Source organism: Mizuhopecten yessoensis, unplaced genomic scaffold, assembly GCF_002113885.1.
Source record: "Mizuhopecten yessoensis strain PY_sf001 unplaced genomic scaffold, ASM211388v2 scaffold11009, whole genome shotgun sequence".
NCBI lineage: Eukaryota > Metazoa > Mollusca > Bivalvia > Pectinida > Pectinidae > Mizuhopecten > Mizuhopecten yessoensis.
Window position 1 is genome coordinate 1,443,522 of NW_018408833.1, and position 18,336 is coordinate 1,461,857.

At 36.4% G+C, this 18,336-nt stretch overlaps 1 protein-coding gene across 1 annotated transcript in view; it reads left to right on the forward strand.

Moving 5' to 3' along the window:
• The window catches only part of LOC110464568 (von Willebrand factor D and EGF domain-containing protein-like), a 104,294-nt gene extending 86,219 nt beyond the window's left edge, over positions 1-18,075 (forward strand). Inside the window, exons 9-23 of the mRNA XM_021519841.1 lie at positions 784-869; positions 2,135-2,198; positions 3,569-3,784; positions 4,313-4,530; positions 5,034-5,349; positions 6,879-7,037; positions 7,850-8,042; positions 8,378-8,565; positions 9,940-10,236; positions 10,853-11,222; positions 11,289-11,661; positions 11,702-11,996; positions 12,435-12,462; positions 13,508-13,610; positions 16,129-18,075. Of these exons, the coding sequence (XP_021375516.1) occupies positions 784-869; positions 2,135-2,198; positions 3,569-3,784; positions 4,313-4,530; positions 5,034-5,349; positions 6,879-7,037; positions 7,850-8,042; positions 8,378-8,565; positions 9,940-10,236; positions 10,853-11,222; positions 11,289-11,661; positions 11,702-11,996; positions 12,435-12,462; positions 13,508-13,610; positions 16,129-16,279 (3,057 nt within the window). The 3' untranslated portion in view covers positions 16,280-18,075. The remainder of the gene's footprint in view (positions 1-783; positions 870-2,134; positions 2,199-3,568; positions 3,785-4,312; positions 4,531-5,033; positions 5,350-6,878; positions 7,038-7,849; positions 8,043-8,377; positions 8,566-9,939; positions 10,237-10,852; positions 11,223-11,288; positions 11,662-11,701; positions 11,997-12,434; positions 12,463-13,507; positions 13,611-16,128) is intronic.
• Positions 18,076-18,336: the final 261 nt, after the last annotated feature.

Here is an 18,336-nt window from a genome sequence, read left to right on the forward strand (position 1 = left end):
TGCATGGAGATCATCATTGCATTATTATATCCTTTTCACGGGGATATTGTTCCACTTTTTTACGCTCCCGTTAAGTTCGTCCCACATAAGGACAACGAACTCGCGGACCAAGCTCGCACATTCGGTACCTTACAGTTTTGGGCTGAATATGGCGATTATGATTGCGTACCTTATTAATAGCGGTTTCAGTTGCAAAAACGTGGCGATTACGTAGGTGGGCTAGACGTTCTTTAGTGGAAAAATTCACACGAAACTGCATATCAATCTGTTGTTGCCTATTTATCTTGCGTTAGCAATGCAATAGCCTGACCCCTCTGAACTTCTGTCAGCCATGATCAATTGCAAGAAATTCAAACAATTCAAACTGACAGTTAATAGCGGAAGCAATGTGTGTATTATTATTTTCATGTTATTGGTTTCCAACACTACCAACAATTAAACGAAACATTTAATATTCAATACTAAATGACCGATAAAAGTTCAGCTAGTATATTGGTGTTATAGTCCTGTGCGTACGCTATATGAATATGGCGCTTAAGTTAGAAATCGAATGGCCATTCAAGTTTTCCGTCATTGGAGTATTGCATTTTACATCAAATAATCAGTATTTAGTTTGGAAACCTATGAAATATGTACTGTGTTACTTTTGCTCGGGGAAAAAAATAAAGATTGCCTAGACTCGCAGTCTTTTTCTTACTTAGCGTTGCAATAATAAATTTTCTTTTTAACCATTTCATATCTATGCTTGTTCATATATGTCTTTATACCTTACATGTGTTTTAGGTTGTGGTACAAGATGCAGATTCCATCGTTCTGAATAATCAATGCTATAGCAATAATGACCCCCACATGAGAACGTTTGATGGACGGTAAGTACATCTGTCTCCGTCTATTTATATGTAATGAAGACGCCTGCTTTATAGTTATGGACCCGTCTGTACTTTGGTAATTAGTCACTCTTTACAGTGATAATGAATACATCTTTACATTGGTAATGAATCCGTATGTTCGGTGTAAGGAAACAAACCCGCCATTCATTGGTAATGAAATAAAATCGTCTGTTGATTGGTAATGAGCCTGTCTGTTCATTGTTATAAATCCGTTTGTTCGCTTGTTATAAGTCCGTCTATTCACTGGTAATGTTCCTCTCTGTACATAGATAATGAACCCATCTTTTAAATTGTAACAAAAAGACGCTGTCTTCGATAGCCCCCGATCGCAATGCAAAAACGCTGCTAGAAGACTCTTTGACTCCACGAAATTGTATCCACAATGGAGAAAACGAGTTGTCCGGATACTTCAGTAACCTACATGTCACAGGATAAGGCAACACAGTAATGGGTATTTAAAGTAGACAATATCCCAAGCACAGATTATTATTCCTAAAATGTGTGGAACTCCGCATCAGAAAATATTTTTTTCGAAGTGATGGAGAGGGGAAGCAGACAGACTATCTTAGAGGTGCGCTCATCGCTGATTGGTCAAGCTAGGTCCCTTGACCATAGGGCATGATGACCACATCAGCTTATCACGTGTACACGCTATGCTGATTGGTCAAGCTTGACCATAGGGCATGATGACCTAACAAGCCGATCATGGGCTATCCCTTAGTAACACGAGTGTGGTCATCCCATCAACACATGATAATTATAAATAGGTAACAGATGGTCAACAGGTGGGTGCTGTCCTGGAGCAGGGACATTACTATCGATTACGCAAGAGCCAACTTACATACTATGCAAACACAAGTTTGTAATGATTGACTCTGAGTGAACCAATCATACATAAAGTTACCATCTTACACAAATGTTCTTACTTTACAAAATAAATCTTATTGATATTGAACCAGACTATGGGAAAATAATGAATATGTAGAACGGTAATGGATCCGTCTATTGACTAGTATTGAATCCGTCTGTTCATTACCAAGCGTAATGCGACTGATAATTGCTTCTGAAGCACGGTCGATTGTGACGTATGTTGTGATTACTTTATTTATTCACTTGTGAGGTTCTATTGCTAAAGTAACAACATTACAGTCGTTACTGCATGTGCATTACCCGTACATTATGAATGTAGCATTTCAAACTGTCGATCATTAAGACATAGCATAAACTGAAGGGTTATTTTTCAGACTATGGGAAAATCAAAGGCTACGTGAATATGTGTTATATCACAACCCGCAGAAACTGTATTGGGTAAGTCGAAATATTTGTTTTTGTGTTAAGAAAGTAAATACACCTTAAGTTTAATTATAGTAGCAGCACATTGTAAAATATAATGCTATTATTGTCTAAATATACGTGTGGCATAAAATTAGTTTACCCATAACATATATAGTTTTCTTCTACAAACATTACAATAAGTACATTATATAATCACGAAACATCGCTCCAAGGAAAAGGTCACCAATTTAGGTTGGATTAAAACTTGATGTAATTCCCGATCATGTCTGAATAAAATTCACACATATCTGAAAGTGGAACATACAGTTTTGATTTTTAAGGATTAGTTTTCTAGTTTTTATAAGGTTTTGAGGTGAGCATATGTAAATTGGATAGATGACAAATACATCAATGATAAATTCAATACAAATACTGTAACTATAAGGAATCGTTTTCTTTTCTGTGTTAGTCAGGTTATGTGGTGATAACTTGGTTGCCGTTCTCGGGTGTGCATGTAACAGATCAAAAAGTTATTATTGATTCTATGATTTCACAGGAGTTATTGTCTCATTTCATCATAAGTTGACCTTAGCTTATGTCACCGGTTGCTCAGTTAATCAGACATGGACAAGTTGAGTAATTTCATCATCTTTACTATATCTGAAAACCTACAATACAGGACAATACAATAAATACATTCACCCACAAATATACATACAATAAATACTAAACAACTTCCGCGCCGACCGAGGCATTGAACCTCTGAATACAGACGGCTAAATATTATATTAACTCAAAAAAAAAAAAATACAATCACACGATAGTTGTTACATAAATACCGCAATACATATCAGGTATGACGTTCCTAGAATGGTTCAATGCTGGCGGCAATGTCTCTATAAGCCTCTATACAAATGTATCTCATATAAATAAATATAATCATCAGAGCACAGATCCTTCTCTTACGAGTTGGATTGTAAAAATGACTACCGGGCAGTAAGTATTTACCCAGTAGCCGAGATATAGTGGCGGGAATATATGGTGATTTATTCGTGCACGGGACATGTCCAATGTCTACGTCGTAAGTACAATTCAGCCAGAATGTTGTAACAGGACAACAACACGGGAACATACATTCCGAACTGATGACGTCACATATACTTTTTACCAGACGGGACAATACACTTGTATACAGACGGTTGACAGCACTCGTTACCAATATATATTTACACACACCGTATATATACCCGGCTTACATGTGTTTTATTAGTCTTATAGATAGATTTAAAATTTACTACATTGCTTTATTGAAATATGATATTAAAATATTAAAATATATTGTTAATATAGAGGTTTTTTATAATAGTCCTACCACTACTGTAAAAGCTTCGCTTTCCTTATAGGTCCACGCGATGTATCAGACATGTCGGTTAAACCATATTGGACCCACATGCAACTGCGGAGTGGCAGTCAGAAATAATGATGCTGTATTCGTCGCCAACTTTTGCGATGCAGAAATTGGCTGGTTTACCAGTGGGACACAATCAAATCGATATGTAGAGAAGACATTCTGTGATGACACCAACATGATAATTAAAAAGAACGGTAACAGTTATACGGTAAGCAGTTAGGCAACATTGTTTTGTATTAGTGTACTGTTTGTCTTAAAATGCCACTAAAGAAAGCATTTCTATTTCAATGCAATAGGTGTTGTAGATTACATATTTTTACAGTTTGAACAGTATGCTTTAGAAGAACATATCATATTTGCTTGTTTATGGATCAATTGTCATTATCAATAGCTGATTGTTTTCATTTCAATTGGTATAGCGGTGGTTAGGTAGGAAGACAGAAATGGCGAGAAAAAAATAACAAATGAAAATATCGTTTTATTGGATTTATATTCTACAAGAACTTTCATTTTCAGAAAAACAATTTCATCTTTAACTTTAACTAAACAACCTAGCAATTGTTTTGAAATTAGTTTCCAATCATTAAATTTAAATGAAATGTTAACACCAGCGTCAAAAGGTGAAAATTAAGGCAAATCAATATGCTATATAAAATGTTCCGAAACAGAATTTTGATGATTCAAGATTGTAATTTATCCCTTCAGAAATTAAAATATAGGTTTGTTTTATTTTTAGATTACACTTCCTACGGGAACACAGATTTCGTTTAGTCACTACTATTCATCGTGGAACGATAGAGTAAATATTAACGGTATATCTATCAAGCCATCTCTTGCTGATTGGAAAACGTCATCGGGATTGTGTGGATATTTGGATGGTAACCAAAACAACGACTTTAGAACTAAAAATGGAGGGACGGCAAACAACGAGGAAACATTTGCACTTGATTGGATGTTAGTATGATGTCGTACAATACAGTCTTTGTTATATCGTTTAATCATAATGCGATACTAATTATGAATTATTGTCTTATAATAATGAATATGTTTTATCGATGGAAGATCGTTGTTAGTTTCAGATTATCAAGGCTAAAATCAAGGAGTATGTTAACAGCTTGTGTTCGCCTGTTACCAACAAGAGATCAATGACCACGTTTCGCAAAGGGAAAAAGTTGATTCTAAATTTTATTTGATGAGTTTTAAAATCACCTGTCGCATATTAAAACAGTAAGGAACAACATTCATATAGTAAACGTTGTATGATAAGGTTTGAACAAATGTATGGTATCAACCATATTTGTTTCAGATTAGTGTTATGTTAGAGAGTGTATATAAACAAATGCTTTATCCTCTTTGTTGATGAGATTTTTTTATTTTTTTTTTGTGAAATCCAATTTAATGTACCTATTTCTTATTTTTGTTATAATATTATTAGTACAATTTGTGTTATGTTTCAGGATAACTCAAAACAGCGAGAGTTTATTTGGTGATATCAATTTGTCAGATGCAAGCCTAACATTGCCGCGATATTGTAAATGTAGATCGAAGTCAACTTCATATTCAGATTTCAACAATACGATAGAATGCTCAATCAAAACAGAAACGGTGTTGTGCTCATATACGGATACTGATAGTTTTTTTAAAACCTGTGATGAACCATCCAGAAGAAAGCGTTCAACTTCACATCACAGATATAGACGATCTTTCAGCGAGCAAGACAGCCCGTCGAAATTCAAAATCGTTTTTACATCTGATGCTGATAACGCACCTGTGGTAAGAAGAAATAAACACTTCCATTTGCTGTTCAAGAATGACAGTAATGCATACCATGAAATATGTTTCTCGAGATATAAACGTAACATGTCTACGACGATATTTTCTGTAGTATATGTTGATTATACGTGTATCTAAATATCTATGTAAGGTTTCCTCATAATGAATCCCTGTCCGATTAATATATGGTGCTATATTACGATGAAAGAAATATATTTACAGACTGCTAAAAGTTTCCTGGGCATAATATCAGTTTGGTAGCGTTGTCAAATTATGACCGAATACATTTTGTTAGCAACGTATCACGAAAAAGACAAAGTTTTCAGTTTTATTGAAAACAATTCGTCCACTAATAGAGCATACAAAACAGCACAACCTTCGATTAATACTTATTACAGTTTTGCAGGCTAAGAATTTCCAGGTTGAGTTTACTTCTTGGTCATATATGACTGTGTTGATGGTCACAACCTCTGTATTTTCTACAATTGTCGTATATTCCAATCCTGAAAATTGGATACATGTACGTGTAATATTTTCAGTTTTGTCGTTTTGGTGTACTTGTGCCTTCATAAGTGTCACCTGCGATCTCATTGGGATTCTGGCAATTCTGTTGCACCGCCATTAGTCTCGTTCAACCAGACTCTTGTTGTTTGCCCCAACTACGCCGAACAGAGAGTCTAGTCAAACTCAGTGCTATCGTTTTGTGAAGTCATAACGAGGCTTACCAGAATTCTGGTAAATGTTTTCATTGTTCAAAGGTAGACACACCCTTTTCAACTTTTGAAGTCAGAATTTGAGTGGCGCAAAATTACATTGAATATTTTAATTCATGAAAAAGACTTACCTGTACATTTGTTCCTGAAGTATCCGTGTTTTCATTATTATCAAGAAAAATTTAAGAAATTCTTCAAATCTCAAGAATGATTTCATGTATTTTCATTGTTCACGACATTTTTCTCGATAATAGTGAATACATGAGTACTTCAGGAATGCATGTACAGGTAAGTTTTTTTCTTCATTTATTTCATTATTCTTTGAAATGTTATAATGGCGTTAATATAACGTTCGGAAACGAAAGTAAAAACACTGCCCTCTGGTGATGGTAATTTTAAAGTACTGTGTTTGACCAGACTCTTGAATTACAAGAGATCAAGCGTCTGATTGAACAAAACTACACCGTCATCGCCTTTCACTCTGACTATTTGTCACATGGTGTACCTCTTACACACACTATAGTTGGGGACACTGTGCTGAATTTTTGCTGTTCATAAAAAGACTACTCTGCAAATTAAGTACATTTGTACCACGTTTTCTATTGTCAATAGTAATTTTCTCACTTTAGTGAAAGTTTTGCAAATATGAAGCTTTTTAAGTACCAACACAATTATTACATTGTTAAAAAATAATGTTTTATATCATAGAATTACCAAACTAATGTATCTAACTAAAACGTTTTAGTTTATTAATAATAATATACATTGCAAATTTGTAGAAATGCAATTTTGAAATTATGCTGTTTTTTATTGTAGCCTCCGACGTGGAGAAATGGGTGGAATGAATCTTTGGCTGATGAAGCTTGCAAAACATTTGTTCAGAATCAGAACTTTTTAAAAAAGTGTGAAGAGGTGTTAGAGGCAACAGCCAATGACAATGAAGAAGGTGTTCAATCCTGTGTCAGCGATATCAAGGTAACAATGAACACCATTGTTGCTATCTTAATATTATAAATCATGGTGCACTCTTTTTCACAATGTTAGATCTAAGTTGTTATTGTTATGGCTACTTCGCATTTATCCCTTCATCATAGATCAAAGAAACACTTAACGTACAAACTTAGACCCGTAAGTATCAAGGAACACTGTATTTTAACACTAGAATACAAACTTTGTAGTTTGGCCAAGGGAAGAGGCAAATATCTATTGTTTTTGCATGATCCATCAAAGATCAAGGTCGATCTTACTTAAAAGTAGAACGTTTCCAAGAACAGATGATTCTATTCAGCTAAGGTTTTCTATAGAGGAAAAGAGAGTCATATTCAATTATAATATTGTTTGTCAAATGTCATGGTCGATACTACTATAACAGAGTTTTATGAAAACTTACATATAGCGAAAAGCTTCTTATTTAAAATGCAATGGAATGCTTTCCACAAACACAGCCCTTCATTATAAAACTATTTTATGTAACAATATTGCTCGAGGAATTTTCTTTCCTTGTCGGCTTTCTAGTTTAAATGTATTGGATCTTTAGAAATGATGAATTTCATATTCACAATAATATTCGACAAGAACAACAGTTTAAAAGAAACAACATTTTAGGAATCAAAACATTGCAAAACTTAGCTTCTAGGCTTTGAACTTAAAAGATGTACATCCGCAGTATGTAGTCAAAGAGGAAAACAAATTATTCATACATGGATGAGATATGTGTTAAACAGATGTATAATAAACTGAACTGCGCATACTTACAGAATATTTATCGGTTATTTTAACTGTTCCAGCTAATGGGAAATACTGAGTTTATGCAGTCTACAGTTGATAATCTGGCCAGAGGTTGTCGAATGACAGCACTTAAGCTAGAAAACCTCACTCAGACAACAGCGGCTGATGGTACAGCAGGCCAGACAGTGTTGGACGTTCTGTTGGATCTCGACTGTAGCAATAACTGTTCTGGAAACGGAATATGTCAACAAGGTCAGTCTTGTATATGAACACATACTGATCTATGTTAGCTATGTGTACCTTGTATATTCATTAAATATGTGTGTTTATCTTCTTTTGACTAAATTCAGAATAACCCATGTGCTTTTTGGCGATAACTCGCTGAAAATCAACCGACCAAATGAACTAATTTACCCTAAATGTTGAGCCGCCCTTTAAAATAATGATATCCTAATTCTTATAATAATTGCTACATTGATATTAAATATTCCTCTGCTTCTCGTTTCCGGCTACGTCACGACGGCATGCACAGTGACGTTGGCAGTGTTGTGGTTCAATTATCTTATTGCCTATTTGCTTTATACCAGGAAAATGTCAGTGTTTTGGTGACTATGAGGGAGGTGATTGTTCCAACAAACCGACATTGCCTCCCGTTGTGTCGTCAAGGACAAATCCAGGATTGTGCAAACGGGATGTGTATGCTTGTAACACCTTCCATATCTCAGGATCAAACTTTGCACGAGACAATATGACGTGCAGGGCGGTCCATTTTACGGTGAGATATATATATACTCATATATTTGTTTCACAATAAACTCACAAATATTGACGAATGTTATGTCTCAGAGATGCAGTTTTACGTTAGAATATCTTTGCATACTGGATGAGCCTCTGTTTGATAGTTATGCACCCGTGCTCTCAACATCTATCTGATAGCAACTATAAGAATTAAAACGACAGAACTAGGTTAAAAACGTCAGAACGAGGTAATTTGATAGCCGGGGAATAAATCAAAGGTTAATCTTATGATTTAATCACGTCATTAATAAGGCATACAATTTATTAATGCTATTTTGTCTTCTTTAAACCTTGATTTACTGCGAAAGAAGACAAAAGAGTGTCAGTAATATATTTGTATATAAGAGTAATCAATGTAATTTTTAACTATATGGATAGCGTATCAGACAGATTATTCCTTCTTGTGTCAAATTTGGATCAAAATGTTATCATCAGCTCAATTTGTTCCTCTGTTTCATATGCTTATATCTACACAGTAAGCGGTTCCCTGAATCTATTGGGTTTCAACAAAATTACTTTGTGAGATTAACATTTACATATTATCAGATTAACACAACTCATCGATACAGTTGGATCAGTCTAGTTATTGAACTGGCAATCGTCAACGCAAATATCTTGTCATCAATGCAAATACAAATAATTCGTGATACATCACATTGCTAGTAGTTTAGTTTCAGAGAGAATAGTATCCACAAAGAAAATGTGTAAATCGACAAAATTGTTGATTTTTTTGAGGACGAATACATCAACAGAGTACCGATATACCAGTTGGGAATAACAAAGGAAACACTTTTTTCTTCTGGGATTGTGTTTTGAGTTGTGGAGCCGAATTTCTGCAATGGTTTACAAGAAAAGGGTTACCCTTCGTATCTGATAATAACATTTCATATCAAGATATGTTGATAACGATTTATCATTGAAAAGCAAGTATTTCCAGATCAATCTTCAGCATATTAGTCCTACAGAATTCAAGATATTATTCTGAACTCCATTTTCCCACCTTCATGCATTAATATTACTGTATAATAGATAGTTAGGTCAGGCGGGTTCGTGCTGCATATCATAAGTTTGAGGCGCGGATAATTCACGAGTTAAAATTGTTTTCCTTCGTAAGTTAAATTTGTGCTTCATCCGAAAATATGAGCGCAATGTATTAAATACACAAGTATATTTGTCCATCCAGCAGTTACGATATTGAGTACCCGTCGTAGCTGTACTGGGTATAATTTAATTATTTATATATCTGCGGCAGGGTCAATTTTTACAATAAGGAATTATCTTTTCTCTTCTATGTGATGATAATGAAGACGTCATAGGCTTTTACTGTTTTGTTTCGTATATTTGAGATTAGATCAAAGACAGCGGTTACAATTTGACTTCAGCCAATGATACATTCCCAGCCAAGTCCATAGGGGGCGGGTTTGGTTGTACTTGTACACTCAGCGACACATTGAGGAGGAGAAAGCGTTCTACAGACCAGGATGACTACCAGGACAGGACAAAGCGTTCCACAGAACCTGTAGTGGCAGAGGGATTTTTTCTGAGTGTGTCTAATGATGGAGTCGCGTTCAGTGCTGATATAGTCGTCATTATTTTCGACTCCTGGTGTCAGAATTGTAATACAACGACTATCTCGTGCGTCGAATTCGTGAGTAGTATTTTATTTAGTTTGAGGTATTTTGTATGGAATCGTTTTCTTATATATTTGACGGTTTGACAAAGCACATATTTTAAAATATAAAAAAAAACTTTTGGGTCACGGCAAAGAACATTTGATTTGTAGAAGAAATAATTCGAGAAACAATTGGATTAACGATGAATTGGTATTTCTAATTTTGTATTTCATTTCATTTTGATTACACCACGAATGCTCCAATTTTTAATACATTAGCAAGTTGCAATCTTTAGTGATACATTTTTCCCAATCGTCAGAAATAGAATATTCACTTATTATAGATGGAAAAAATGGCATTTCAGCTGTCATCCGATCTGAATTCAGTAATGTTTACAGGAATCTCTGCCTATTTAAACATGAACATCTATTTAATAATTCCATCGATAACTTCTACGTTAGGGAATATGTGCTTTGTATTAACATCATTGAAAGTTCGTCTTACTCCTGAACTGTTCTCTAGTCATATCAAAATAAATAGATAAACAAATATATTATTTTCTGTAAATATAGGTCAAATTGATGTAGAATGAATGCATGTGCCTGAAAAAGTTATATGATACTTTTAAGTTCAACTCATTATCGTTTTCAGACTTCTTGTATTACAACGACGCCCTTACCAACATCATTTACTACGTTGCCTTCAACAAATGCCACAACACCAACGGAAACCACAACTGAGCCGACTACAACCACAACAGTGCCTACTACAAACACAACTGAGCCTACTACAACCACAACTGAGCCTACTACAACCACAACTAAGCCGACTACAACCACAACTGAGCCGACTACAACCACACCAGTACCTACTACAACCACAACTGAGCCGAGTACAACCACAACTGAGCCCCCAACAACCACAACTGAGCCAACTACAACCACAACTGTGCCAACCACAACCACAACTGAGCCGACTACAACCACAACAGTACCTACTACAACCACAACTGAGCCGACTACAACCACAACTGAGCCCCCAACAACCACAACTGAGCCGACTACAACCACCACAACTGAGCCGACTCCAACCACAACTGAGCCCCCAACAACCACAACTCAGCCGACTACAACCACCACAACCACAACTAAGCCGACTACATCCACCACAACCACAACTGGGCCGACTACAACCACCACACCTGAGCCGACACCAACCACCACAACTGAGCCGCCAACAACCACCACAACTGAGCCCCCAACAACAACAACTACGCCGCCTACAAAAACCACAACTGAGCCGACTACACCCACCACACCTGAGCCGACACCAACCACCACAACTGAGCCGCCAACAACCACAACTGAGCCAACAACAACCACCACACCTGAGCCGACACCAACCACCACAACTGAGCCCCCAACAACCACAATTCAGCCACCTACAACCACAACTGAGCCGTCTACAACCACAACTGAGCCGTCTACAACCACAACTGAGCCTATTACAACCACCACAACCACAACTACGCCGCCTACAACCACCACAACTGACCCGACTACACCCACAACTGAGCCGACTACAACCACAACTGAGCCGACTACAACCACAACGGAGCCCCCAACAACCACAATTGAGCCGACTACAACCACAACTGTGCCAATATCAACCACAACTGTGCCGACTACAACCACCACACCTGAGCCGACTACAACCACCACAACTGAGCCGACTACAACCACCACAACTGAGCCTACAACAACTACTGAGTCAACAACATCTCCTACTGGCGGAGGTATGTTATAAACCTTGCTTGCAATGATTAATATAGCAAATGTTGGTTTAAACGTTACAAAAATATATTTTCACGACATATTTCTTAATTCGTTAAAGTCATGTCTGAGGCAAGCGTCCTCTGTAGCGGTCATAACCTCTTTATATTAGGATCTCGTCAGACGTATATTTGAATATAAAGGATTCAGACCCAAGACCTACAACTTTAAGTCCTTAGAAATTGACTCCCTTGGTAACGACCCGGATAGGCATTATGGTAAGCAAAACATAAACTTCTCACACCCGCACTTATAATCAAACAGTTCAAGCCTTCTGCTTGGAACTTCATAAGCCTTTGTTTTATTAACACAATTGATATAAGTATCGAACATCATGAATTAACATTTACTTACAATGTCATAGACCCAAGATGACCGGCATTATTTTCATTGATTTTAAGGGAGTGGCCATGACCTGTGTAATAGTCGGTGAGACAAACGGATAGATTTCCTATCCATTTTTTTAAATTGGCATCTATTATGTTTTTCTCAAAAAGTTTTCCTTAGTTTATTTTGTTGTATTTCGCACGGATTTTGAGTGTGGAATATTTTTTTTGTACACAATGTGCTTAATACCTTTTCAACTTTTAAGTTTTGATTTTGTCCTTATATGTTAACAATATTGTACATTTTGCATCTCATATGAGTTTGGACTCCTCTGTCCTTGTATGTTGACATTGTCTTACATTTATCGTTTCACCTTGACAGTATTGTTCATCTTCTGTTTAATTTGAGTTTTGACTCTGTCCTTGTTTCTTGTTACTCGAAAATATGATACACTGTGTATACATTGATTTCAAGCTTGACTTTTATTCTCGAATTATGACAATGGTACAACTTGTATCGAATGTAAATTTTGATTTTGTCCTTATGTGTTATCAATGTGGTAATTTTTTTTTTTTTTATTCAACCTCACAAATGTGAACGCAATCAATGCATTTAGGCTGCTGGTGTATATATTCGAAATAATGTTTGAAGTTACCTCAGTCTTTGATAGCTCTCAAAATGTTCACCACACTTATCTGAAATTAGTATTTGAATTGAAGTAAACACCCCATAACAATATATCTGTACCCATATGCTTGCTGTTCCTATCTTTCCTATCAACCTTTTTTATCCCTATGCACCCGCCCTCAAATGGCCATGGTGAGGACGTTAAACCCCAAACAAACAAATTACCACACTATTTTCAGACTGGTTCTGTTTTGATATGAAATAGACATTTAACTCTTTGATTGCTGCATTGTATAAAGACTAGCTACAATATTTTGAAATAAGTAATGTTACGCTTTAAATCAGTACTTTGATCTAATTTTACTTCCATCCGTTCATTGGTAAGATTTTATGATCATAAGGCATAATGTTAAGTACGTACGCAACAAAGCGTGAAACGCAAATATATTCTACATTGAAGTGATACACGTGCTCTGAAAAACAATTAAATATGTTTGTTTTATATGCATGTCCTTTGAAGGTAATTGGAACACTGGATTAATAGTCAGTGCGGTTATCGCTGGACTAGCGGGTATTGCCGTGGTGTTGATGCTGACCAAAATCGTCCTAACTTACAAGAAATCGTACGTATATGTACAACACACATGAATGAACTCAAAGAACAAAACGTGAAATATGGGATACTTGCTTGGTGGAGTCTGTTTATTACAAATCATTTTAATATTGATATCCTAATTAATATTTCTAGTAGTAGAAGAATAGAAGCAAAAATGAGTTTCGGCTATTTTAACAACATAAATCATCTTGCTTTTATTTTGTTTTATCTTTTTTTAGCTCACATGGTCCGAAGGACCATGTTGAGCTTATGCCATACCGCAGCGTCCGTCGTCCGTCGTCCGTCCGTCCATCAACTTTTCCTAAAAGGCGGTACTAGTCATGAACGACTGAGCAGATTTTGACCAAATTTGGCCAGAAGCATCCTTGGGGGGAGGGGAACAATAGGGGAAATATAGCAAATTCTTTAAAATCCTTCTCCTCAGTAAGAATAAGAAGATTTGGTCCATATTTGGTCCAAATTTGGTCTGAAACAGTGGGTCTGGCCCCCAGGTGCCTGGGGAGCGGGGCCCAATAGGGGAAACATAGCAAATTCTTTATTCTGTAGGAATGAAAGGATTTGGTCCATATTTGGTCTGAAGAATTTGTTGGTGAAGGGGAACCAATTTTGTATAAACCGTGGGTATGGCCCCCTGGGGGCTGAGGAGCGAGGCCCAAAAGGGGAAATATAACAAATTCTTTAAAATCCTTCTTATTCTGTAGGAATGAAAGGATTTGGTCCATATTTGGTCTGAAGCATTCTTGGGTAAAGGGGAACCAATATTATATAAACCGTGGGTCTGGCCCCCCAGGGGCTTGAGTGGCGGGGCCCAATAGGGGAAATATAGCAAATTCTTTAAAATCCTTCTTCTTCTGTAGGAATGAAAGGATTTGTTCTATATTTAGTCTGAAGCATCCTTGGATGAAGGGGAACCAATTTATATAAACGGTGGGTGTGGCCCCCCTGGGATCTGAGGAACGGGGCCCAATAGGGGCAACATAGCAAATTCTTTAAAATCCTTCTTATTCTGTAGGAATGAAATGATTTGGTCCATAGTTGGTCTGAAGCATTCTTGGGTAAAGGGGAACCAATTTTGTATAAACGGTGGGTCAGGCCCCCTGAGGGCTGAGGGGCGGGGCCCAATAGGGGAAATATAACAAATTCTTTAAAATCCCTCTTCTTCAGAAGGAATGAAAGGATTTGTTCCATATTTGGCCTGAAGCATCCTGTGGTGAAGGGGAACCATTTTTTTTTATAAACCGTGGGTCTGGTCCCCCAGCGGACTGAGTGGCGGGGTCCAGTAGGGGAAACATAGCAAAGTATTCTTTAAAATCCGTCTTCTTCTGTAGGAATGAAAGGATTTGGTCCATATTTGGTGTGGAGCATCCTTGCGTAAAGGGTAACCAATTTTAATTCTTTAAAATCCTTCTTTTTCTGTAGGAAAGGAAGGATTTGTTCCGTATTTGGTCTGAAGGATCCTGTGGTTAGGGGGAACCAATTTTGTATAAATGGTGGGTCTGGCCCCGCAGGGGGCTGAGGGGCGGGGCCCAATAGGGGAAACATAGCAAATTATTCTTTAAAATCCTAATACTTCTGTAGGAATGAAAGGATTTGGTCCATATTTGGTGTGGAGCATTCTATGGTAAAGGGAAACCAATTTTATATAAACGGTGGATGTGGCCCCCTGGGACCTGGGGCGGGGCCCAATAGGGGAAATAGAGGTAAACCTTTAAAATCCTTCTTCTACCATAGGGATGAAGGGGTTTCTTCCCATTTTGATCTGGAGCATCCTTGGGCAAAAGGGACTCAATTTGTATAAAGAGCGAGTATGCTAGGGGCATAGGGGTGGGGCTCTTTCTGAAGTTTTTTCTCGCTATATCTCATGTACTGGATGGATCTTTCTGAAATACAGCACCTACCATGGCGTGCTATATCTTTACTTTATACCAATTATTTTAAACATGTTCAGGTGAGCGATACAGGCTATCTGTGCCTCTTGTTTTGTATGGAAATCGAGTTTTGATTTGGCTTTAGCGTTTCGATCTTAAACCAGATGTTCGTTTGTTTGAAAAAAAGAGGATAGTATAAAGCATTTATTATGTGTGTCCCTGATTACTTACGTCTTTGAAACTTGTATTCTGGTTATAGTGTCCTAGTATTTTCATGTTGCTGGTTGAGTAAACTTCATCAAATTTTATTCTTTAGGTGAAGGTAGATCATGCAATATCAAAAGGTTAGAGTGACCAATTTGATATTTATTCCAATGAGCATCAAACAAAATTCGTTTCCGGCCGTAGATTCTTCAACTCTTCTGCAAGTTCATGAAATGTTATATACATGTAATAGGAACTTTGGGGGTATAGTAGCACGATTTCAACCAATTAATAAGTGCAAGCTCTGGTTAAAGATTGATACCAGGTCATGAGATGCATCAGTGCGAGCCATAACGCAATAAAATTCATCAAAATAAACGTCACCAAAAGGGTCTTTTTAATAATAGAACACTTATAAATCGATAATCGATTTCTAGACAAATTTTGTTTCAGTGCCGCGGCAAAAAGGATGAAGAAATATTCAGATGCAAGGGAGGTTGAGGATAATTACTACAGGCGAAACACCTATTGGGAGCATAGCAGAGCTTATCCGAGCTTCGGACGTTCCTCTGGATCCAGTCGTATACAGACCCGGATTTATTAATGTTTACAGCTGTGTGATAACTTTGAGATTTGGTTGGTTAGATTCATTTGACTTTTTGTAGTACATGTACTTTAAAAGAGGAAACTACGTGATTCATAAATACTTAGGTTTTTTCGCATTGTGTTAATAAGCGCGAAAATATTCAACACGCGAATAAAATTTAAAGATTTTTCATATTCTTGTTAAATGGAATAAATATATTTCAGAATTGTTGCAAATTTCAATAGCACGACCACTTTAAATAGTCACCAAGGGAACATTTGCAAAGCAAACATGTACACTGTAAAAGTATTTGGAGTTTAGACTCAACATAATTCAGAAATCCCTTTGTTTCTATAAAAGTTATTGTATGTTGTACATATCAGTTTTTGAATCGCATCGTTCTATAACATGTCAATAACATAAAGAGCGCACGTACACTCTGTTAATCATTGAAAGTTTCAATTCATAATTGTTATCCGGAGTTGCTTTTGTTCTTACGTTCATATCATTAATAGCAAATTGGAATAATAAGATACATTTCCAATAAAGCGTTTCGTTGAGTACAACAATTCAGCGTTTCGTTGAATACAACACTTCAGCGTTTCATTGAATACAACAATTCAGCGTTTCGTTGAATACAACACTTCAGCGTTTCATTGAATACAACAATTCAGGGCTGCGCTTAGTTTCGGCGTTTTTTAATAGATTTTAAAATCCCAATGCTTATATGAAAAACGAACTCCGCAACTTGAAGATGATCTTTACTAATTTGTTGTCACTAGAATATCTAATGATTGACTATATCTACTTACAATGTAACACTTTGCCATAGGAATAGCGACATACCACGCATTTCATCAAATGCTCACATTTATATCAAGTTCCATATCTATATATGTCATTATATATTTGCATGATAATATTAATAATACATTAGATATGCATTGACAGTACAATTCATATAGTTTGCCCGTGTTGAGAAGTAGCGAGAAGTTTCACGGTTTCGTTTCGTTTGTCGGTTCACGGAGCTGTCGTCTAGTGATTTAGATTAACAATAAAGTCAAATGCACCGTTGATATAGATATGATATTTAGTCTTCACTATTTAAGCCTTATAAATGGTCATAACCTTACCAAACTTGGAATTTGAATATTTGACTATCTTAACCGCGCCCATGTTTCGGTCCGACCCCTCAACAGTCATTGTTACTATATATTTTTTAAATGTAATGTGGTGGCCTTCTGTTCGACTAAATAAGCATTATTGCTGCGAATGGTTGCATTACACTTGTCGGCGGTATCAAGAATTTGGAAATTCAAGAGAAGGTCGTATTCTTAGCGCTCGCTCCAAGGACAAGTTCACTGCTAGTATAAATAGAACAGTTTTATTATTGTTTCTAGAGGAACCTTTTATGATTGACTGATTATCGGCATTACCTGGATATAGATATGATAACAAAGTAATCACCTAGCTAGGGCTTTTTAATGTACTGGGGAGGCTTTGATCAGCGCGATAATAATTTTACGTTTGAGATTTCCGACTTATGCTTTTTAGTGTCTGCAATTTAACTATATATTCATCGTGTCTTGATGGTGATCCTAATAGATTCTTCATATAACATAAAGCCGCATAAAAATTAGAAGGAAAGTTATTTAAAACACCTAAATGTTTTTTGTGGGAGCTTGGATTATTTGTCTTTTGAAATGCTAAATTTTGATTGGTTGAAGTTGCTCCCGATAAAAATTAAAGCGCAAGGTTGTGTTTTGTGTGAAATAAATTTTGTTTTATGAGAAAGAATTAAATCTTCATCTAACACAAACTTTAAGGTGTTATTTGTCTTTTATAAAATTTAAATATAAGGATATAACCAGGATTAATTTGGGGTCATGCGGTGTATACGGAAATAAATGTGTACACTGCTGTAGTGTATAACTCCAAAACAAACCTCATTATCCAATGGAGAGTAAAGCAACTTGGTATTAATCAGGAAAATAACTTATTGCGAATGTTATTTCAAACCCTAACGATATACAATGACTTCAGGAACCTTCCACACAGCGGACTGTCCTCAATCA